The sequence below is a fragment of the Dryas octopetala genome, chromosome 9 (genome assembly GCF_963921425.1).
Source record: "Dryas octopetala chromosome 9, drDryOcto1.1, whole genome shotgun sequence".
Classification (NCBI taxonomy): domain Eukaryota; kingdom Viridiplantae; phylum Streptophyta; class Magnoliopsida; order Rosales; family Rosaceae; genus Dryas; species Dryas octopetala.
In genome coordinates, this window is record NC_141374.1 from 12,636,031 (window position 1) to 12,657,597 (window position 21,567).

The 21,567-nt window shown below is 39.3% G+C and overlaps 5 protein-coding genes across 7 annotated transcripts; 2 read left to right on the forward strand and 3 right to left on the reverse strand.

Moving 5' to 3' along the window:
• Positions 1-205: 205 nt before the first annotated feature.
• Positions 206-1,921, reverse strand: LOC147274236 (putative inactive receptor kinase At5g58300). The gene is made up of 2 exons (XM_086228543.1): positions 1,447-1,921; positions 206-783 (listed from the first exon to the last, which is right to left on the reverse strand). Exons 1-2 carry the CDS (start codon positions 1,919-1,921, stop codon positions 206-208), a joined length of 1,053 nt encoding a protein of 350 aa, XP_086084669.1.
• Positions 1,922-6,843: 4,922 nt separating this feature from the next.
• LOC147274237 (uncharacterized) lies at positions 6,844-7,881 on the forward strand. Its single transcript, XM_086256410.1, has one exon. It carries the CDS (start codon positions 6,874-6,876, stop codon positions 7,666-7,668), a length of 795 nt encoding a protein of 264 aa, XP_086112536.1. The 5' UTR covers positions 6,844-6,873; the 3' UTR covers positions 7,669-7,881.
• Positions 7,882-8,075: 194 nt separating this feature from the next.
• On the reverse strand, positions 8,076-12,016 carry LOC147274238 (putative polygalacturonase). Of its 3 annotated transcripts, none has more exons than XM_086256409.1 (6): positions 11,759-12,016; positions 11,138-11,668; positions 9,728-9,848; positions 9,464-9,638; positions 9,205-9,275; positions 8,076-8,749 (listed from the first exon to the last, which is right to left on the reverse strand). In XM_086256409.1, the coding sequence occupies exons 2-6, from the start codon at positions 11,468-11,470 to the stop codon at positions 8,109-8,111; spliced, it is 1,341 nt and encodes a 446-aa protein (XP_086112535.1). In that variant the 5' UTR covers positions 11,471-11,668; positions 11,759-12,016; the 3' UTR covers positions 8,076-8,108. The 3 variants fall into 3 exon arrangements, with proteins under 3 accessions (XP_086112535.1, XP_086112534.1, XP_086112533.1); XM_086256408.1 differs by having other exon boundaries at positions 11,756-12,016; XM_086256407.1 differs by having other exon boundaries at positions 11,138-12,016.
• Positions 12,017-14,715: 2,699 nt separating this feature from the next.
• Positions 14,716-19,069, forward strand: POLA3 (DNA primase POLA3). Its single transcript, XM_086227552.1, has 17 exons — positions 14,716-14,863; positions 15,024-15,156; positions 15,477-15,527; positions 15,635-15,810; positions 16,122-16,199; positions 16,309-16,420; positions 16,510-16,594; positions 16,698-16,749; positions 16,840-16,901; positions 16,980-17,095; positions 17,184-17,305; positions 17,450-17,518; positions 17,710-17,767; positions 17,909-17,982; positions 18,078-18,126; positions 18,368-18,447; positions 18,824-19,069. The coding sequence occupies exons 2-17, from the start codon at positions 15,039-15,041 to the stop codon at positions 18,884-18,886; spliced, it is 1,365 nt and encodes a 454-aa protein (XP_086083678.1). The 5' UTR covers positions 14,716-14,863; positions 15,024-15,038; the 3' UTR covers positions 18,887-19,069.
• A 606-nt stretch (positions 19,070-19,675) lies between these two features.
• LOC147274240 (Integrase-type DNA-binding superfamily protein) lies at positions 19,676-21,302 on the reverse strand. The gene has a single exon (XM_086256979.1). It carries the CDS (start codon positions 21,006-21,008, stop codon positions 19,989-19,991), a length of 1,020 nt encoding a protein of 339 aa, XP_086113105.1. The 5' UTR covers positions 21,009-21,302; the 3' UTR covers positions 19,676-19,988.
• Between the last annotated feature and the right edge of the window lie 265 nt (positions 21,303-21,567).

A 21,567-nucleotide genomic window follows, 5' to 3' on the forward strand; every position in this document is an offset into this window, starting at 1 on the left:
TTTGTTTAAATTTTGAATCAAAAAGGAAATTAAGAACAAAAAACTAGCCATTAATTTCCATGTTTTTCAATGTTTACCCATATAATAATTAATAGAAACAATATCCCTTGTACACACAGTGACTATATCCCTTGTACACACAGTGACTATATGAAAATTTAAACAATATAATATCAAAATGGGTAACACTTAAATTACCCATTACTTACAATATCTCCAAGATATGAAAATATATCTGTGCTATTGAAGGCCTAGCCTCTGCTTTACCATTTGTGCATGCCAAAGCAATCTCCAAAACCTTGGCCACTTGCCTCTTCTCCTTCCCTTCTTTCACATCAAACTCAAAAAACTCTAACCCACCTGCCAATTTAATGTCCTCCTTCTCCAATTTCATGCCCTTTGTTATCATATCCAAGCCCTTGGGCCCTGCTAAAATGTCGAGCAGTATCACCCCAAAGTTGTAAATGTCACTCTTCTGGCTCAGTTCATCAGAGTAATTGGTGTTCTCAAGCAGCCAGCAGGGTGACTTCATCTGCTGCCACGTGTTGCTGGGAACTTCCACTGGCTCTGCCAATTGGGTGAATCCGTAATCAGACAAGCAGGCTGAGAAGTTGATGTTTATTAACACATTTGAGGCCTTGATGCTGCCATGCACGTTCATCTGCATCCTCCTCTCATAGGGAGGGTATTGTTCATGGATGTATGCAATTGCTCGTGCAATGTGAACAACTATGGTCAGCCTTTGGTTCCAGTCCAATGCTGTGTGGCCATGTTGCCTAGCACCTTAATTTGTGATCAAACCAAAAGAAAATAAAATGACCAAAAAAAAAAAAAAAAACTGATCCAAATTCTATATATGTATGGTCATGGTGTCACCAAAATATTGAAACATATTAGGTCATATATATATGATCTAAAAGCATTAATTCTTAGATGTGATCCTGCAAAAAGAAAAATTTTGTCTTTTCCTTCGAAGCTATATATTTAGTTTTCCTATTAGGGCATCTTAAACTTTTGTTTTTTGGCCAGGGTAGGGCATCTTAAACTCAAACATATTAGAACATATATAAGATCAAAATGCTAGCTTATTAGCAAAAAAGCATCTCTTTTCTTATTTAGGTGTACTTGTTGTATTGTTAGCACAGTCTCCCGTCGCTTGACACCTTTAAAACATGTGTTACATATATACATGTAAGACGGATTTCAAAAATAGATTCTAGTCATAAATTTAACATGATATCAGAAAAGCATTTAAAATCCTTAATGAAGTATTTGATAGATGTTTTTTCAAAAAATATTTCTAAGTGAATATGTAAATTAAGTATTTAAGTTTTTAATTATACATTCATTAATTTATGTGTTTTAATAAAAGCGCTCCATAGTAACAACAAAAGCAAAGTAGAAACACCTCCAAATTAACATGACTTGGAGAAGACGTAAAGTTACCAGCAAGCAAGTCAGCGAGGCTTCCCATGGGGTGATAGTCCGAGAGAACAAACTTGATCCTCTTAGCATACAAATACGCCGTAACCGGCACAAGATACTCACAGTTGCCGCTCGCCTCCGCCAGCCACTCCACCCGCTTCCCGAACTCCCGCCGCCCAACCCTCACCTTCCTAAACCTCTTCACTGCGCAAACCCTGCCTTCCAACACCACCACCTTCTCTGTCATAGCCAGCCGGCTCTCTCCCAGCACACCCACCGAACCTCTCAGCACACCCCTCAAGGTCAAGTGGGCCAGGCTCTCCCCGCAGCCCACGCACTGCTTGTCGTGCCCGCAGTGGACCAAAGGAATGTCCTCCATGAACCCAACGATGCAGTCCTCGTAGTCGTTGAAGGAACCTGATTTCCTGTGGTATTGGTCTCCATCTTTTGGGCTCTTTCTGGGCTTCGCCGTCACTGTCAGGGCTCTTGAGAGCATGGTTTTGCAGAGGAAGAGAGGGTTCGAGAGGGGATGGTGATGTGGGTTTGGTTTGGACTTTGGAGGATTATAGGTTTGTATTGGGTGGGGATACGTCGTTTTCTTTCTTGTTTTGGATGGTTTTGATTTGTTCTGGGTATTCTCTGGGTTTCATCGATTTCCACCTAGCCTGGGTGTTTTCTTATTGGGACGTTGGGATTCACAAGAATCCAAACATGGAATCTGGGATTTGTACCAAGTTACTATGTTTACACCACAAAATGAGACATGGATCTTTTATTTACACCACTCACAATATTGCTAAACACACCACCCACTTGTATTTTATTATTTTTGTTTTATTCTCGTGTATCCTATATTCCTATTTAGCAAACAACTTGTAAAATTGGAAAAATAATTTGTGCAAACCATATAAACAAATTTTGATCCTTGACCTCCATAAAAGCTTTTTTGATCTTTAAAAATTAGCAACAATTAATGTATTTGTAAAAAAAGTCTCAAGGATCCTAGCCCCATTAGGAAATATTTCTCAATCTGCCACTAAAAGAGGCATTTTAAGATTAGAATTTGTACAACATATTACATTACGCAAATTATTGTCTTATTTAAGAGAATGTGGTCAGACCCAAAAAAACGACAATGTGGTCATAGTTTTTACTTTTGTTTTTTTTTTTTTGGTAATACATAGTTTTTTGGTAATACATAGTTTTTACTTTTTAGTAACAAGAGAAGTTTAGATTCATTATCTAAGGAGTATTGGGCCGAGAAAAACCCCTAGCGTCTAAGGGGCAGAAGACGAAGTAGTAGCCCAAAAAAGAAGGAATTGGGTTAAGGCAGGGATACCCAAAACTCTAGCAATGAGGGAAATGAAGTTGGTTACAAGAACCTCCAAGCCCAAGTGGTTCTTGTTAGATTTGGGTTTTGTACATGAGGCTTGCAATGCACATTTCATTTGTACGTATACATTTATATGGATCATTTGAGTGTGATAAATACATATTGATGCAGGTTGTGGTATATTGATTACTTTTCAGGTTATGTTTCTAGACTTAATTTTACTATAGTCAATATTTGTTTTTTCTTTTACGAAAACTGAATATCCAATGTTTTTTAAGGTTAGCAACTTTAAAACTATTGAACAGTAGTCACAGTACGGGACATTGCACAACTTTAATTTTCTTGTTTTGGTATATTTGAGTTCACACTAAATATTGGAATTCCGTAAATTACATGTACAGTACAGTATATGGATATTCATAGTTCCATTACAAGACACAATTTGAGTGGTTAGTCATATATACTACATCACCATGATGACATGGTATGACTAGCAGCATAACATATGGATAACGGAAGCTTGTTTTATTTGGGTTTTTTTAATTGAAAAGAAATACCTAAATATTGTTAATTGGCATACCTAGGAAATCAGCTTCTTCTTTACTGTACAAATTAAACTTGAGAAATTTAGAAAATTAACCCATTTTGATTGCCATTAAAGATTTTTAACCACTTTTTTTAATTTTTAGAAATTTGACTCTCGAGAAGTGCTCGAGCTCCCATCAAAAAGTGCTCAAACTCCATTGAGTAGTGCTCAAGGGGTGTTCGAGCACTTCTCGAGGGGGGTTCGAGCACTACTCGAGGGTCAAATTTCTAAAAATTCAAAAAAATGATTAAAAGTCTTTATTTAACTTCAATTTAGGTTATTTTTTCAAATTTCTCATTAAACTTTTACCATTTACTTACAAGGTTAATTTACAATATTTTCCCTCCTCCCATGGGTCAGAGTTATTTTAAGGATTTATTTTGTTAAGTAGGGTTTTTTTAGGCCTATAATGATAAGTAGCTAGTCTCTTTTGAGTTTTGGGCTTAGGTCCACATTGTACCATAACAAATATAGATCCAATTATAATTTGAGTTATTTTTTGTAAAAGTCCAATTTAAGAATTAGACTGATAACTCAGCCCATTTGGTACAAAAAATCTCAACCCGATCCACTTTAATGAGAAGCTCGCGACACGGAAGCCACGGAGTGCTCGGTAATTGTCACTATGTGACAATAGCTATTTAAATTGCAAAAACTACTCGTATTATACTGTTATTAATTGCCACATTGCAACAATGTCAATTTGCCCAGTTTCACAAAAATAAAATAAAAATCTCATTGAGCACTCGGTGCCAAAAACACGAAAAAAACATAACATGGGCTTTATTTGTATAAAGTAGACCTATTTATTATTGCAACTTTTTAGGTAGGTTTGTTTATCATTAAGAACTGTAAAATGAACTTTAGAGTAATTTACTTTTATAATTTTGATATATGTAATTTGGGCCACTTTTTACTAAAATATTTGTAGTTTCAATCTTGGTATTGTAGTTCACTGATTTTTTCAAATGTGGTCCAATTACCTAATTTCGTCACTTTTTTAACCTAAAAACTTTAATTTACTTCCTTATGTGTCTCTTGTAAGCCCCTCATATGTTCATTCCATCAAAATGGTTGCATTTGTTGAGGTAAATTTGACTTTTTAGTTTGAAAAACTTGATCAAATTAAGTAATTGAAATAATTAGTAAACTATAGTACCATAATCAGTGGCGCAGTTAGCGACTTCGCTTGGGGGGGCCACAAGTATAAATGATATGTTGGTATAATTAATAAACGGAGGCGATTTTTGCACTTTCATTTTCTTCATTTTCACTCCTTTTTATTTTTTAATTATTTTAATAATTTTTTTTATAAAGAACCAATAACTGTATTGAATTATTGAATTGTGATATCAATTGTGCTACAACAAATATATAAAGCATAAAGACATATACACGACCAGGGACGGATTCAGGATCCCTAACCTGGGGGGTCATGGTTAGGTAGCCTAGCGCCGCGAAGCGGCGGCAAAATTTTTTAAGGACCGGACACTGCTGCCCAGTAGCCCAGTAGTAATAGACTAATAGTAATAGTAATAGACTAAATAATAGTAATAGACTAATAAACTAATAGTAAATAAACAACCCGCAGGCCAGTCCATATATACTAAATAATAGTAGTAGACTAAAAAACTAATGGTAAATAAACAGCCCTTTCCCTAAAATAATAGTCTATTACTATTATTTTTTATAAAACATAAACAGCCGCAGGCCGCAGCCCAGTAGCCCAGCCCCCTCTTCAGCTCTTCAGCTCTTCAGCCTCTTCTCTTCTCACTGTCTCTGTTTCATGGCGTTTCATCACCTGGAAGGCTGGAGGCTGGAGCAGTGGAGCCCTGGAGGTCGCCTTCTTCACGTCAGGCCGTCGGGGTCGGGGGGTCGCTGGTGTCGCCGTCCAGAGGTCGAAGCCTGCGTGCTCCGCCGTTCGGGGGGTCGCCCGACCCCCCAATCTTGGCTGTGCGTCCGTCCCTGTACACGACTCTAGGGCGACCCCCCAATCTTGGCTGTGCGTCCGTCCCTGTACACGACTCTAAGCTTATATAAAATTCACAATGTTTTCTTTTGGTGATCCAAGTCCAAACTCATTATAATTCATCTTCCATATTATCCTTGCACTTTGAAATTCCATTCTCTAAGACTCTAACTTAGCTCAAAGTTTCTTATAATCCACAACGACTAAAAGTGAGCAAGATTATTTGTTAAAACGCGGACTGAGTTTTGAAATTTAAAACTTAGAGACGATGTACATTGAATATTAGATTGTGATGGATCTTTTTCAGCAATAAAAGAAAAGAAGAAAACAAAAAGATTGAGATGGCTCAGCTTAAAATATTAAAAAAAAAAAAAAAGGAAGATCGTGAATCGTGATGGATAGTTTTCTCCAAGGAATAAATGAATGATAGCTGCTGGAGTGTGCCAGGTAGCGGTGACCATGTGTCTTGGGTTCCAAACTCACCCTCCCACACACAACCCTGGTCAAATTAATTAACTCGTTTTCACACGTCCTCAATGACGTCATCTCCCGCTCTCTTTCCACACCTAGGATACTGTTTTACAATATTACCCTTCCTGCAATATTGCCTTCGTGTTTTTTGGGTGGTGATATTCAAATTTAGGATCAAACACTTGAAATATAGACTTTGATATCTAAAATTTATATAAAAAATAATTAGATAAAAGTTTTAGACCCATAATGGCTTGCATATTTTGAAGATATATCTAAGAGAAATTTCTAACCATTTCATAGCAATCATTGTGGTATGTTATCAAAGTTGGAATGCTAACTCTCATACAGGGGTGGGAATGGGTCGGGTCGGTTGCATATCGGCTAAACAACCGACCGAATCCAACAAGGCTGATAATGCAATTTTGACAACCAACAACCGACCCATCTATTATAGGTCAGTTGCGACTTGCGAGTCATTTGTTGATAAGGCCAATATAGATGAGTCGGTTAAAATTATTAGACTAATATTTGATCAATTTTAAAACCAACATCTGAACCAATTTTGATAGGCCGGTTGGTATTATCGGCCCGACTTAATAGGTCAGTTGTTGGTAGAATTATCGGCTGACCGATAATGAGTCAGTTGGCCGATAATGACCGGTAAAACTGACCCATTCCCACCCCTACTCTCACGTTTGAAAAATTCATTTTGCATTAGAGAAATATATTTTACGGAAAGCATGGCAAATATGTAAATTCCGCGAGAGAACGAGCCTATATTTGCACACATGCAAAAATCCCAGTATCTATGTGGTACCTAAAGTCAACTGAGACAAATAACCCCTACGCCAAACAAGTAAACAACGGCTCTCTTCGTGTGAACCCAAACGCCACGCACACACACACCCCCAAACTTACCGGGAAACCCCCTTCCCTCCAATCACGTGGCCGGTCACCCCCACTGCCCGTAACCCGTCCTTTACTCCTTCCCTCCAATCCCCATCTGCCCGCGCTGCCCGAAATACCCTCCAATATATATATATATAACTACCAACCGCTCATCTTCTTCCATTCACGATCTCCAAAATGGCCAAACTCGCCTTCACCCTCACCGCGCTCTTCTTCCTCTTCGCCTTCTCGCACGCTCGCACGCCGTCAGATCTGCCTGCAAACGAAATCAAAGGCCGTGGTACTCCAGTTGACAACAACAACAACAACAACTTACCCGAACCCAAGACCACCACCACCACTCTCCTCTTACCAAGCGAGCGACCCGAGACCGAACCCGAAACCGTCATCGAATGGGAACCCGAAACCACCGTCGACTCGAAGCTTCCGGAACCCGATTTCGCCGCCATCGAGTCGACCGAGTCAAACAAACACGGCGAGCACGTTCCGTTGACAGTGATCAGCTTCCGTCCGATCAACCGCCACTTCCCCCGCCGTCCGTTCCCGTTGTCGTTCCGTCACGGTCACGGTCACCGGTGCCGCGGCGGCCACCGCTGGAGCCCGCGCTTTCACGGCAGCGAACGCGAGCGAGAGCGTCAGATCCCCTTCGGCGACGATATGATTCTGTCCGGTGCCAGCGACGACTTGAGTCTTGATCCTGTGTTTCGCAGCGGAGTACGCCAGATCCCCGCTAGGTGGGTCAATTTCCGCCACGAGGCAGTGAGGTTCCCGTACAGGCGTGGTGATGACGTAGAGAGGCCCTACCACCATCATCGCCACCATCACCACCACGACCACGACGGTGACCACCATGAAGAAGATGAAGTTGAAGAGACGAGAGAGCATGATCATGAGCACCATGATCATCATGAACATAGGCATCATGAGGGTGGTTTGATGAGGAGGTTCCGCAAGTTTTTGAACCACTTTTGAGTTTCGAAACAAAGCAACGACAGTGATGATGCCACGTTGCCACTGCTGCATACCTATCTATGTGTTTGCTTTTACTCGTTTCTTTATGAGACTCTGTTTCTGTAAATAATTATGCATCCGTGAGAGATGTAGAAGCATATTATGTATGACATGTTTGTACGACTATGAATAGCTAGGTTTTATATGAAAATGGTTGCTTTGTGCTTTGTTACTTGTTACACATGTAGCTGCATCCATGGGTGTAGCATATTTTGATTTTTGAATGAATTTGAGGTATTTGAGATTATTGGTGTACTGGGTATGTTTGTTTTTAACAGATTCAGATGTTATGCTGCAAGATTCATCAAGTTGATATAGTTTTTTTTAGTTAGACAATGAGTAGCAGAGAGTATAGAAAAAGCAAAAGCTTAAATCACAAAGAGGAAGAGTTGCATAAACTTTTAGAAGCTATTGACACATGAAGCTGCTCGTTGGGTACTGCTCAACTCTGAACATGGCACAGGGCTTACTAGATGAGCACCCCCGCTAATGTCAGAGCACTTCCAGGGAGGGTTTCTTGGTCCCGTCATGCCTTGAAGGTTGACGTTGGACAGACAGATTCCGGTGAAAGGGGAGTTCTTCAGGCCAACTATTAGACCTGCCTGCTGAACCTGCACTCCCCGAACATCCTTTATTGTGATACCCTTCACAACTGGGAGAGCATTTGGGTTGAATTTGTCATCAGGGTGATCTCCAACATCTCCTGCAATCTTGATTCCCTTTCGCACTTTTTCCATATACACATCTGACACTGTTATATTTCTTATGAACCCTCCCCTACCGATGTTCGTTTTTATATGAATGCCAACTCCCATGTTGTAAAGGTTTATGTGTTCGGCCAGGACATTCTCCACCCCACCGGAGGTTTCACTTCCGATGGCAATTCCAGCAAATGGGGATGATCCTTTCAACCGGCGGATGGTAATTCCGGAACTAGAGCGACCATAAGCAATCCCATACTCATCCCATCCACTCTTTACAGCCACAAGATCATCCCCAGTAGATATGTATGAGTCTTCTATGCAGACATTGGAACTTGAATCTGGATTAAATGAAACACCAAGATATATATTATGAACATAAAGGCTTCCCACTTTTAACTAGAGGCAAATAGACAATTATGATCGTGACCGCTCTAGTGTTTACAGTCAATCCTGACATTATCAATAAAATGCACAGACCATTTTGGGGATTAACCTAAGGGTACTGTCAACCTGACGTCCTAACTATCAGTCTTATCTTTCAATATCAATAGCTGCACACAAAATTTCATAGCCACACAACAGGCGGTGTTGAACGGTTACAACAGACCTTGTCCAGTCCATTTCATGGTATTTCTTGTTAAAGATGGGCATTTGCGCCAGCACACACACAAAAAACAAAGAAATATGCTTCATATCCAGTATTATTCCCATTGAGGGATCACCTCTTGAAATAGAAAATCCCAATTCACACAAAAAATTCCTAGGTTCCATTATTTAGAAAATAGGAACGTACCTGGATCAACTCCATCAGTGTTGGGAGAGTCAGATGGAGCCAAAATTGTGACATACCGGACAACAATGTTCCTGCAAAGGAGAGAGTATGTATCAGATCAAAATTACAGCTCAAGCCTACAATCCTTGAGTAACCTTAGTTTGTCCCAAAATTTAGCTGGTCGATTTCAGTTTATAATTTGAATATATTGGCAAGTCGCAGTAAATTTCAGCTTACATTGATGTAAAGTTGCAAAACTAAAATCACGTTTGGCTATTACCTGCAATAAACAGGGTGGATGTTCCAAAAGGGAGAGTTCTGGAAAATCACATTGGAAATGATGATGTTTTTAGAGTTTATGAACTCAACGAGATTTGGTCTAGTAAATTGTAGAGTTCTTTGCCTCCACATGTTCCACCATACATCTCCTTGGCCATCAATTGTCCCATTTTCACCTGAAAAGGAACAATTCATTAGATATAAGGTAGGTACAGAAAGACACCCTTCCCCCCCCCTCCCAAAAAAAAAAATTGTTGAAACCTACCAGTGATAACCACATCATGAATTCCGTCGCCATGAATGAAGCTCATATACCTTCCACCAGGGAGCTCCCTCCCTCTTCCATAAGATGGCAAAGGAGCAATTAAAGGCCAATTCTTGGTATTCTGAAGCATCAACCGAGAAAGATAATTAAAAGGGGCACATAATCAAATGACACAAGGGCCAACAAATAAATAAGCATTCGCAAGAAGTGTTCAATTCTATCATATAGTTACATAAGAATCAGCAGTTACAGAAATAATATTAAGGACCACTCTTACGGAAACCAGCAAAAATACAGAAGTGAAAATTTTGAAAATGATTTATGCTAAGAGATGCTTTACCTAACAAAATGCAGGGCTTCAAACAAAGGCACAGACGCATCAGTGGGAACTGATATTATGTGGAAGAACTTTAAGTATGAAAGTTAAAATCATTCCATTTCTATTCTAAACCCACTTATGATAAGGACAACAAAGAGAGAATCTTATGATAACTGTTTTTTGAGTCATCATTTGACATTGTAGAAAATTAATATATACAATGATTCACTTTGCTGTCCCAAGAGAAGGAGAATAAAGGTGAAGATGCCTCTGAGAGAACCAACCCATTGATTAACTGCTCGCACAAATTACAGCAACATGCTATAAACTAACACAAAGAACAAAGCATTATACGAAGTGAACAATGTAAACATGCCAGTTAGCTCCAGGTGCAAAAAGTATGAAATCAGGTATGGCGCATTGTACCCCGGGGGTGTGGTGATTAGGGTGGCACATTCTTTTCTCGCATTAAGCACAAAACAATACCATAATCTAGGAGTTAGCCTTTTATGTAGTCACAATTAAACTTTGTACTTTAAAATATGATTTGGCTTATAACCTTGCCTTATACATAGACAATAGTGCTTTACTAATAGCAGACATTACATTATAGGAGTGGTCTTAATAAAATAATAACAAACCCATTTTTGCAATTATTAAAAGAATAAATCGTATCCAAGCCATTCTTATCCTTGTGGGATCAGCAGTATTCTACTTAATTTATTATGATAGTGTAGAAGAAGACAGAATCAGTGATGACCTATCTAGCTGTCCAACTATTTGATTCTTCATTCAGTAATGTAAGGCACATGCAACCATGCTAAGCTAGACCCACCATGTCTTTTCGCTTTTAAAGCCTAAATCTACCAAGGCCATAACAATTGGATAATCAAGCTGTCAAGCACACCTCCAAATTCATAAAACACACACATAGATTAAAGGGTCTAGTCTTCCTGTATAATCAAACACATTGACACATTCATTACCAGAACAAATTGGGTCCTCAAAATAACAATAAACAACACAAAATAATAGCATTAACTATCAAATTGTAGAACACAAGGGTAGTGATTCAGTGAATTGGTAGGTACCTGAGTGGCTTTGATAACGGCGCCTTTAGCCAAATACAGAGTCATGTGGCTAGTGAGGTTGAAGCTCTCCGTTAAGTAGACCCCAGGAGGTATGTAAAGAAGCGTGCCTCCTCGCCTCTTCAAATGCTGAATCCGATATATCGCCTCCCGAAACGCCTTGGTGTTCAAGGTGGCGCCGTCGCCGACGCCCCCGAAGTCGGTGATCGATATCTTGTCGTTTCGGTACCTCATGGGTACTATCCCCGAGCACGTTACCAGTTCCTCCGCCACAGAGAAAGAGCTGAGGAGGCAGAGGAAAATCGAAACGGAAAAGGAAAACCAAAGAGGAAGCATTTTCGTAATCTCGAGAGTTTCTGAGGGTAATTCAGAGATAAGCAAAAGGGCCAAAAAGAAAGCTCCAAAGAATGCTTTAATGGAGATTGGAATGTGTGTCGGTGAGTTATTAGATCTGTGTATGCTACACAAAGTAACAAAGAGAAGGGTCCAAGTCTAACACTCCAACAACTCCAACCAAGCAATTATTTTGTTAATCTGCAAAAGGGGTTGCATTAATTAGCTCAAAGCCAATGGGTTATGAATGAGAATTGAAAGCAGAGTGAGAATTGAGAAAGATGATACTGCTTGTAGTTGTGGGTTTGGGCTTAAAGCTTTTGCTGCGGCATGAAATGGTGAAATGGGTGTCTGGCAGATGTGGTCGGAAGTCGGAATCGGAGTGATTTTGAAGCGGAGGTTTTGTCTGTAAAGTTATTGATTGTCACCAGCTGACAAAGAGAAGAGAAGGAAGGAGACAGCGTGCGAGTGAGAGACGAAGTTTGGGGAGCTCGACACTTAAAACAGGGAGTGGGTCGGACAGTTATTGGGCACTGATTCTGGCCCCAAAAATAGCGTTTTTCTTTTGCAATTGACAGAAATAAACACAATACAATAATACTAAAAAAGACATTGGCCAAAAAAACAAAACATAGAAATAAACACAATACAAAAATACTAAAAAAGTTTAAAACCAATGATTTTACACGTCATGAGGGAAGCTTACCGTTGTTTTTTTTTCCTAAAAGGCTTAAAGGCATGGATTTATTTAGGTTTAGATTTAAGGACTCTTATCTCGCTCTCTCTCTCTCTCTCTCTCTCTCTCTCTCTCTCTCTCTCTCTCTCTCTCTCTCTCTCTCTCCCTCTCCTTTCTTCTTTTCAAAAGATACATTAAAGTTAAGGATTGGATATCTAGTATTGAAATCCAATTAATTAGAGCTCCTTTGGTAGTGTTTCTTTTTATTTTTTTTTTAAATCGAGAGTATAGAAGAAAGAAAAAAAGAGTGAGAAGAAAGATGAAAGAGAGAACATGATCCATATAGTAATGATGGAAAATCCAACTTATTGAATTTTGGGGCTTCTATATGCACTCATAAAAAGATTTTTTTAAAATGATTAATTCATTGATCAAACCGATAGAAGCAAACTCTTGTTTTAGAAGTGGAAAAAATTTATATTACGGATGTATATACTATTTGTATTTATCTCTATTCACGTATTAAGTTAAAAATATAAACACATAGGATGTATACATTTGTTAAATGAAAGTTTTAGTATAAATAGGACAAACTTCCATTTGATATAAAATGATTTGATGATGGTATTAATTTTTGGCACAACTTAAATTCGACACGAAACTAACGAATTTAAATTGATAATTACTTTACACAAATGCTAGATAGGTAGACTTTGTACCAAACACAAGTTTCCCAATGTTTATATAATAAATCCATTATACTATTATTTGAAGAAGATAAATACTTTTCCAGTTATTAATATGTATAACATGAATCCTTGAATAAATGCAAAAAAAAAAAGGCTTTGTCAAGAACAAAAATATTTTATTTATCTCAAGGTGCACAGCTTTAAATGTCCGAAGATTTGCATTGGATGCCTCAAGTCTAAGGCACCTCATCATGTACCTCAAACGGCCTTACGAATGGTTAAGGAGGTAATGTGTAAGTTATGAGTTTGATTTAAGAATAAAAATGAGCTTAGTCTTTTAACTTTTATGCTTTTAACTCATAATACATATATGTGGGGGTCAACCATAACATAACTCATAAACGAATTAAATTATTATTAAGTCATTTGATATGATTAATTAAACAAATTAAGTTAAAATTAATTATTATTTAACACAAACACAAAATGCCATGATACATATTACATTTATTTTGAAAACGTCACAAGCTTCTACACTTGGCCCAAATTCTTATTCTTTTTCTCTCATCCAACTAATAATAAAGAGCGCTGCTATTTGCACACTTTTTTTTTTCTTTTTGCACACACTTTTCTCCTACACACCTCCTATCTTCTCCTAAAATTTTAAATTTCTCTTGAACACACCCCTCCAATTACCCTAATACCCCTATTTTATAAATTTTACAAAATTTCTCACCACAACACACCCCTTCACCCACCACACCCCCATCAACTCAGACAAAAAAAAAAAAAAAAACACAGCTCCTCCCCCCTCCTTCCTTCTCTCCTTCCTTCACCGACCACCTCCCTTTCTCTCTCCTCCCCACAGCACCACCCTCCTATCTCTCTCTCTTCTTCCGCAGCACCACCCTCCCTCTTTCTCCTCCCCTCCGAACACATTAAAAAAAATTGCAATTCGGCAAGTTCGGCAGACCAGTGCCGAACTGAGCTATTTCGTTCGGCATTCATCCACCGAACAATTCTTTTATATTCGGCGGATGACTGCCGAACGAAACAGCCCAGTTCGGCACTGGTCTGCCGAACTGCAATTTTTTTTTTAATGGTGGATGTTCGGTGGTTATCTGCCATGTTTGGTGGTTGTCTGCCAAAGGGAATGAGAGGCGTTGCTGGGAGGCGATGACCTGAGAGGCTAAGTAGTCGTCGCTATGCAAAGGCTGGAGTTGGAGCCAGCGTGGGCCTGGTTCTGGGCTTCGAGGTGGAAGACGAAGTGTTGTGGGCGGATGTGTAGCAGCGTGTGGGAGGACAGCGAGCTCATGGAGGCTGGGTGCTGCGCTCAGGCGGTTGCAAAGACGAGGTGCGCGCATGCTAGTAGATTGGGTTGGCAGCTGCTGGTGGTCTCTGCTCGCGGGGAGGTGACCAGCGATGGCAGGCATGGCCAAGGTTGGCGGCGGAGTGACCCCATCAACTCAGATAATGAAGAAGAAAAAAAAAATGGAGATAAGGATAGGGATGAGAATGGGAATGAGAATGGGGTGTGTACAGAGGGGGGATGTGAATGGGGTGTGTAGGTAAGGGGAGGGCCAAAGTGGTCTTTTTTCTTGAGTAATTTTTTTTTCAAAAAAGTGTGCAAAAAGAAAAAAAAAAAAAAAAGGTTTGTAAATAACAATCACTATACGTCGTCATATGAGTCAGGCCCATCAACCCACTAGCTGCAACCCTACAACACTGAATCCGAACTCTTCCGATTTTTCCCGCCAAAACATATCCTCTAGCTTCCTAGCCTTTGCCCTATCCCGCCCTTTTAACACCACTTCTCATCTCCCATTTAATTCGTGCCGAATAACCCCAAATCTTCACGTCGACGGCCAAACTGAGCAGCGAGCCACCTCCACAGTCGAATCCACCGTACACGTGTCCTGAGACCACTCTTGATCCCAGTGAGGACGAGCGCACCGGAACCAGAATCAGATCTTTCGAGCTCTCCATCGCCGACAGCTCCACCTCTCACTTCGCCTCCTTTCTCTCTCCGAGGTCTGTGCCGCTTCAATTTCATTGTTGCAGTAGAAATTGTGATTATCTTCCCCCAATCATATACATTAGTCACTGCGATTAGGTTATGGTTTAGTAATTATATGCTTAAATCTCTATGATTTTTCGAACAATGACGGCTTTAATTGGACATGGACAGCAGGTACACTGCTCAAACATGGCCGGAGACGAAGTTGCCAAAGGCGGCGATGAGACGATGATCGATGCATATGAACAGAAGCGAGGGAATGCGGTTCCCGATGGGTTTAACTCTCATTATCTCAAAGTTTACTATGGTAAACCATTTTTTTGTTTTTTATTTTATTTGAATTTGAGCGGAATTGACTACGTAGTTTGGGATTGCTTTATAAACAACAAGTTAGAGTCAATTGGATTCATGGTTGTAATTTGTAAGGCACTTATGAGTTGGAACTTAGAACTAGATATGAATATGTTAACATTTGCCTCTTATGTGTATAACAATATATCCGTAAATCACGTAAAACGTATGTTTTCTTTTACTTAACCTATTTTTTTTTTACTTAAATATGACTTTTGGGAGGGGATTTTGGATTTTTGATAATCTCCCCTTAAGGAAAAGTGTTATTTGTGGCAGGAAAGCTCTTTCCACATGCAGATATTTTTAAATGGATGTCCTATGGAAATGGTAAGTCATGTATCTAATCGAGCCCATTACTAATGTTTACACGTGCACGCCCACAAATGGGGATTTGTTTCTACTCTGAATATGTAACCTGATTGCTGATTTTGTAGATGGGAAGCACCCTGCGTGCGACCAGTCCTACTTTGGCCGGAGAGAATTTTCTTTCACACTGGATAATGATGTTTATCTGCGGTTCCAATCTTTCAACAGCGTGTCTGAGCTTGAAAGTTCTGTCAGAGAAAAGTGTCCAGTCAAAATAGATATTGGGCCTGTGTACAGTGTCGATGTAAGATTTTCCTTTTTCTTAACCGAACTTGTCTTTGTGACTTGAAATTTTATAGTGTTTGCACCATAATCTTTGTCTTCCAACCCAACTATTTCTAATGCAAGTATTGACTTGACTTATTAATTGAATCATGCAAATCTTGGAAAGAATTTAGAAACAAGATGTATTCAAACAATGCATAAGTATAAATCAAAGGCAGAATTCCTCTCCATGGTTTCTTGTTGATTTTTAATTGTTGCCTATGGTTGTGTTTGTGATAACCTTTTAGCACCATATCTCTGGTTATAGTTCTAATCTTTCTTATGTTACAGCCTTCAAAGAGACACGCATATGCTCAAAGTGGCGATAATGTTTTCACACCAGTGGAGAGAGAGATGATCTTCGATATAGTGAGCTAATCAACCATTTGAACTTCAAAGATAGTACATAGTCACAATATAATTGAACTTTTGAATATGAATGTTCTTTGACAAGTTTGAGTAACGTTTTCTCCAACAGGATATGTCGGATTACGATGATGTTAGATACTGCTGCTCAGGTGCTGACGTGTGCTTGGAGTGCTGGCCACTTATGACAATTGCTATCAAAGTGATTGATACAGCCCTTAGAGGTAGGAATTCTGTTCATTGACATCTGATGAACATGTGGTTAGAACTTAGAACCTTGATTTTTCACTTTTTTTAAACTTCTTTGCTGCAGATGACTTTGGTTTCAGTCACATTCTCTGGGTATATAGTGGCAGACGTGGTGTTCATTGCTGGGTTTGTGATGGGAAAGCAAGAAGGTTATTCACTTAACAGTAGTAAAACAGTGATCATTTCTATACTTCTATTTCTTTGGTTTCTATGACATTTCATGACACTCAAACAGTGATCATTTTTCTGCAGGTTGACAAATGAACAGAGAGCAGCTATTGCTGACTATTTTCGTGTCTACAAGGTGGTGCACTGTTTAAAATGCATTTCGGTTTCGAGAGATCTTATATGGCATACAATTTTGTGAAATTTGTTGATTCTATATTTTGTTCAGGGCAATGAAAACAGTCATAAAAAGGTTTCTTTAATGGGTCATGCTCTCCATCCGTTCCTTGCGTAAGTGTTAACATATATTGTTTACTTTCTGATACTGGAACCATTGTTGCTTCCACTAAGATGTATTAATTTCTGCAGGAGATCTTATACTGAAGTTCTTAAGGATTTCTTTGAGAGGAAATTGCTTTCGAGTCAAAAGATATTTTCAACTGAGGACAGATATGAAAAGATCTTAGAGATGATTCCTGATGAATGTATACAATAGTATTTTCATGTCCTATGCATCCCTGTGCCGTTTCCTCAAATAATGGTCAAGTTATAATACTTTAGTTATCCTTGCAGCTATTACTTCTGAGCTTCGCGGAAAGTGGCAGGAGAATAGACGAACCTCCAATTTGAAAGAGGACATTAATGTTGTTCGATGGGAGCAGCTGAAGCATCTGCTGCAATCTGGAAAACAGAAGGTACAAAATAGCAGGTGTTTGTGAGTTTATGTACTAAAAATACATTGCCCAGGGGCAAGAAATTTGCGTTAGAATTTTGATGTTTTAAAATGTAATTAAACCCCTAGTGAACTTAATTTTCTTTTATATTATTTATTGTTTAAGGTGCAAGGACTGCGTAGGTGCGTTGAAGAGATTGTGTTCTCTTTTACCTACCCTAGGCTTGACATGGAGGTTTGCACAACAGCCCCACTTTCTTTTGCTGCCTCCTTTCATTCAACAACTAAGGATACTATTCTCTAGTGTACATCCTCCTTGGATTCATTTTCATTGGATACTCATCATACTCTTTAGTGAGTATAAGCTAACTTCTTTAGAGATATTCTCTAAAAGATTTTCTCATGGGATTTATCTGTTTGTGGTAGGTTTCAAAACACATGAACCATTTGTTAAAGGCACCATTCTGTGTACATCCAAAAACAGGTTAGTGCTGGGGGTATTTTTATCATATTTTGTGATTTTTTTTTTTCAGGAACAACCACGTTTACACCTTCCCCTAATAGATACTTATTAGGCATTTGGATCTTCTTAATGTTGCTCTATTTATTGTATTTTTTGTTCCAGGTCGTGTTTGTGTTCCGATTGATCCAAACAATTGCGAGGAATTTGATCCTACTGCAGTACCAACCCTTTCCAATGTAAATACGTACTTAGACCTATAGTTATTTGCTGGCCAAACAATTCATTGTCTTTTGAGTTTTGTGGTTTCTTACATGATATGTTGAATCTGCAGCTCTTAGAACAACTCAACATGGGAGGTTTGAGATCAGAGGCTGATAATGGTGCGTCAGTATTGTAACTTAACTTTCATTCGTTTAAGATTTGACTTATTTAGCATGGGAGATCACACCTAGACAGAACACAAGGTGCTGTTGGATGGTTGTATAATGTATGATTAGGAAACTTTGTTGTAGGAAATGCCAGAGTGTCCTGTTTACTGCCGGTGAACCTGCTCTTAGATACTACTTGAACTGTGTTGTCCTTTTTTGATTGATCGTGCTCTATATCTTTTGCTTATAATAGAATGGGATAGAACGTCACTTGGAAAATCAATAAGGTTATTCAGATCGTCATTTTTGCAACCTCTGCTAAAATCTTGCAAGGTATGTAATGTTCTATTATAATGCTATTTTCTTAGAAAAAAATTGACATATAAACCAGAATCATCTTGTCATGCTACCTTTACAGTTTCGTGTTTGGCAACTTAGGCTGGAAGGTTTAGAGCTTTCCTTTGGTGCCTCTTGGCTTTTCTTTGAATTACTCTGAACCTTGTTTTAAAATAAATTCTTAAGTTTCTTTCATTTGTCTTTGTTTCATTGCGTAAAGATAACTTGTGTTAAGCCAAGTTGGAGCCATGTTTCTTTGGTGGAATAGAACACTCAACTAAGTTCTTACTTGATACAAAAAAAAATTTGGGAAATTACTTGGAATGCGTCGTTCTTATCTATTAATAGATTTTGTGATTCATGACTGTTGCAGGAGGAGATGGAAAGTTCCTACAATGCACAACTGCAGCAGTCGAAGAACTCCATAAGTTGGTAAACTTTTCTATGATAAATTCATCTTGTGGTATCAGACTTTCCGGGGGGTCCTCTTGATGTGAAATTATATTTTCTAAACATAATTAGGATTTAGTGACGAAACTGACAATTATCTGTAAATGTCATGACCTTGTCCTGCAAACAGCACCATCGCATCGTATTTTAATATTTTATGTCTAAGATTTGGTTCAGTTTTCGTGCAACATGTTAATGAAGTATATTCTGTTTGTTGCAATTATTCTTCATTTTGTTTTCTTCCTGCAAAGTGTGAAGAAATTTGTGTTGAGTGTATTGTTACAATGTTACCCGTTGTATATGTGCTTTGCTATCTCATTTTCATGTACTTTGTTCCTTATCATCAAACCTGGATAGTTGGGTCTTTCTCAACAAAACAGTTTCTGTTTGCCACACACACACACACACAATTCATTATTTAAATTGCCATTTTGATCATGTATATAGTTGTAGAATTTTTCTTTATCCCGCATCAGAGAAGATTTGTAATTGTATACATAATTAATTGCTGTAAAATGGGGGATGATACTGCACGGAACTGCCTGCTATGTGTTGTCGTTCTTGAAAGGATGACCAACGTAATCTGAATTCTGAAGAGACATAGCCTTCACATGGCTTCTTTTCGAATAATAGGCAGAGGACTAGGACCACAACCTCATCTCCAACTCTAAGGAGGATAAGGCTTTGCTCCTTCGCCTATGTGGCTCACTTCCCCATCATCATATAGGAATTTGACCACTCTAGTAAATCCATTAAACCACTTTTTAATGATAGATAAACAACCATAATTTAATTAACAACTCAAGGTTCCTCAGACATTTTATATGACTGGCAAGTGCCTTGGTAAAAAAGACTAGGCACAAACACAAGGCCCAAAACATAAACCATAATGACGACTCTAACAAGAAAACATATTCAGATAGCTCTCATCTTGTAGACTAACATTTACACTTAACCACTAGTACTAAACTAAAAGAAACAGACATACTCACATACGACTCCATCGCTACAGTACTAGTTATTATTATACACCTAATTTGAAGAATTGATTTAAAAAACCCAGATTGAAGAAAATGAAACTCTTCTTCTTAATTAGTAAGAACTTCCCAAATCAACTCAGGGTCATAGGAAGGCATTCTTGCAAGTGAGCAGCCTTCAAATTCTGAGTCCTCTGCAACAGCCATGCCCATCATGGCATACTCGGTCGAAACAGAGGAGGGTGGCGATGAATTCTCACACTTCCAAACCCCATCTTCAGACACTGTTGGTGTTGGTGTTGGTGTTGGTGTTGGTGTTGGTGTTGTTAGTGTTGTTGGTGTGGGTGATGATGATATCAATTCCTGACCCAAACCGTCGCTAAAAACCAAAGGCGACATCGACAACGACGACGAAGTAGGAGACGAATCTGCGACCTTCACATGCTTCACATTCTCGCGGCAATCACCATCCCCAACCGGACTGCTCTTCTTGGCGTTCTTCTTGGCTCTGTCCCTCCTTACCTTCTGGCAAATCGCTTGAATTTTGGCATCCACCGAGGTCTTCACAGCATTCAATCTCGCAGAGTCTCCGAAACCCATTTTGCTCGGGTCCTTAAGATTCGGAAAGTTCAATCGCGCGTACTCACCTCGGAGCTTATAGGCGGCGCGATCGTAGGCGTAGGCGGCGGCCTCGGCGGTGTCGTAGGTGCCGAGCCAGACCCTCATTCGGTTCTGGGGGAGTCTGATCTCGGCGACCCATTTGCCCCAATGCCTCTGCCTCACTCCCCTGTACAGCTTCTTCTTGCATGGAGGAGCCACTACGTAACTGCTGCTCGAGCAAGCCGAGCTCTGATTCTGAACTGGGTTTTGCTTCAAAAGTCGAGAGAGGGCGTCTTTGGCTCGGCTTTCTTCGCTGAACTTTTGGAGAAGGTCTCTCTGGCGGAGGTAGACCGATGAACCCAGTGGTTCAAAAACAGAGTTGCTGCTGCTGTTAAGTGTTTGTGGGCAATGAGAGAAAATTGAGTCCAAGGTGTTTGTGCCGCTTGTTAAGATGAGATTCGACAGCGAAGATCGTATGTCGATGCCGTCGATGAACCCAAAAGCAAGTTTGTTTTCTTGCATTGTGTCCATGGTTGTTGTGGATAAATTGAAACAGAGTGATGGCAGAGTGCTCTGAAATCTGAAAATGTTTTAATGTGTAGGAAACAGGGCACTAAAAATGAGTCCCTTTTAAGTGATCCGAGAAAGATATATGGATCAGAAAACGATCAAAGAGCTTGTTGGGTGGAAATAACTAAGCAGAGCAGAGCTTAAAAGATCAACAAGGTGGCCACAGAAGAATGGAAAAGAGAAACATTAGAAGCTTTGGCTCTGAGGGAGAGACAGAGAGAGAAGAATGGGATTGTTTTTTCTCTTGCTGAGGTTTCAGAGCAAGATTGGGAACTACTATGGTTAATGACTTCTCCATATTTATAGCTGTAGTGTATTGCTGAGCTTTTTGACATCTACCTCTGTTCACAACTTCAAAATTCTAAATGATTTGAAATTTGGTCTAACTTGCACTGCACACACGTTTGTAATATGACTATATTGCCCTTTTTGTGGAAAGTGAACCAAAGTTGTCCTAGATTTGTAAGAGTTTTTTGACTTTTTCTCTTTATTTTCCTCACTTTCATTTTCTTTTACCATC

What these genes read in the sequence shown, in the direction of transcription:
- LOC147274240 (XM_086256979.1), bottom strand. Translation starts at nt 21,008, where the DNA reads ATGGACACAATGCAAGAAAACAAACTTGCTTTTGGGTTCATCGACGGC.
- LOC147274237 (XM_086256410.1), top strand. Translation starts at nt 6,874, where the DNA reads ATGGCCAAACTCGCCTTCACCCTCACCGCGCTCTTCTTCCTCTTCGCC.
- LOC147274236 (XM_086228543.1), bottom strand. Translation starts at nt 1,921, where the DNA reads ATGCTCTCAAGAGCCCTGACAGTGACGGCGAAGCCCAGAAAGAGCCCA. An exon ending in CCTCGCTGACTTGCTTGCTG is followed by an intron (nt 784 to 1,446) that starts GTAACTTTACGT and finishes TCACAAATTAAG; the next exon opens with GTGCTAGGCAACATGGCCAC.
- LOC147274238 (XM_086256409.1), bottom strand. Translation starts at nt 11,470, where the DNA reads ATGCTTCCTCTTTGGTTTTCCTTTTCCGTTTCGATTTTCCTCTGCCTC. An exon ending in CCGTTATCAAAGCCACTCAG is followed by an intron (nt 9,849 to 11,137) that starts GTACCTACCAAT and finishes TTGATGCTTCAG; the next exon opens with AATACCAAGAATTGGCCTTT. An exon ending in TCATGATGTGGTTATCACTG is followed by an intron (nt 9,639 to 9,727) that starts GTAGGTTTCAAC and finishes GTTCCTTTTCAG; the next exon opens with GTGAAAATGGGACAATTGAT.
- POLA3 (XM_086227552.1), top strand. Translation starts at nt 15,039, where the DNA reads ATGGCCGGAGACGAAGTTGCCAAAGGCGGCGATGAGACGATGATCGAT. An exon ending in ACTATTTTCGTGTCTACAAG is followed by an intron (nt 16,750 to 16,839) that starts GTGGTGCACTGT and finishes TATTTTGTTCAG; the next exon opens with GGCAATGAAAACAGTCATAA. An exon ending in TGCAATCTGGAAAACAGAAG is followed by an intron (nt 17,306 to 17,449) that starts GTACAAAATAGC and finishes TTATTGTTTAAG; the next exon opens with GTGCAAGGACTGCGTAGGTG.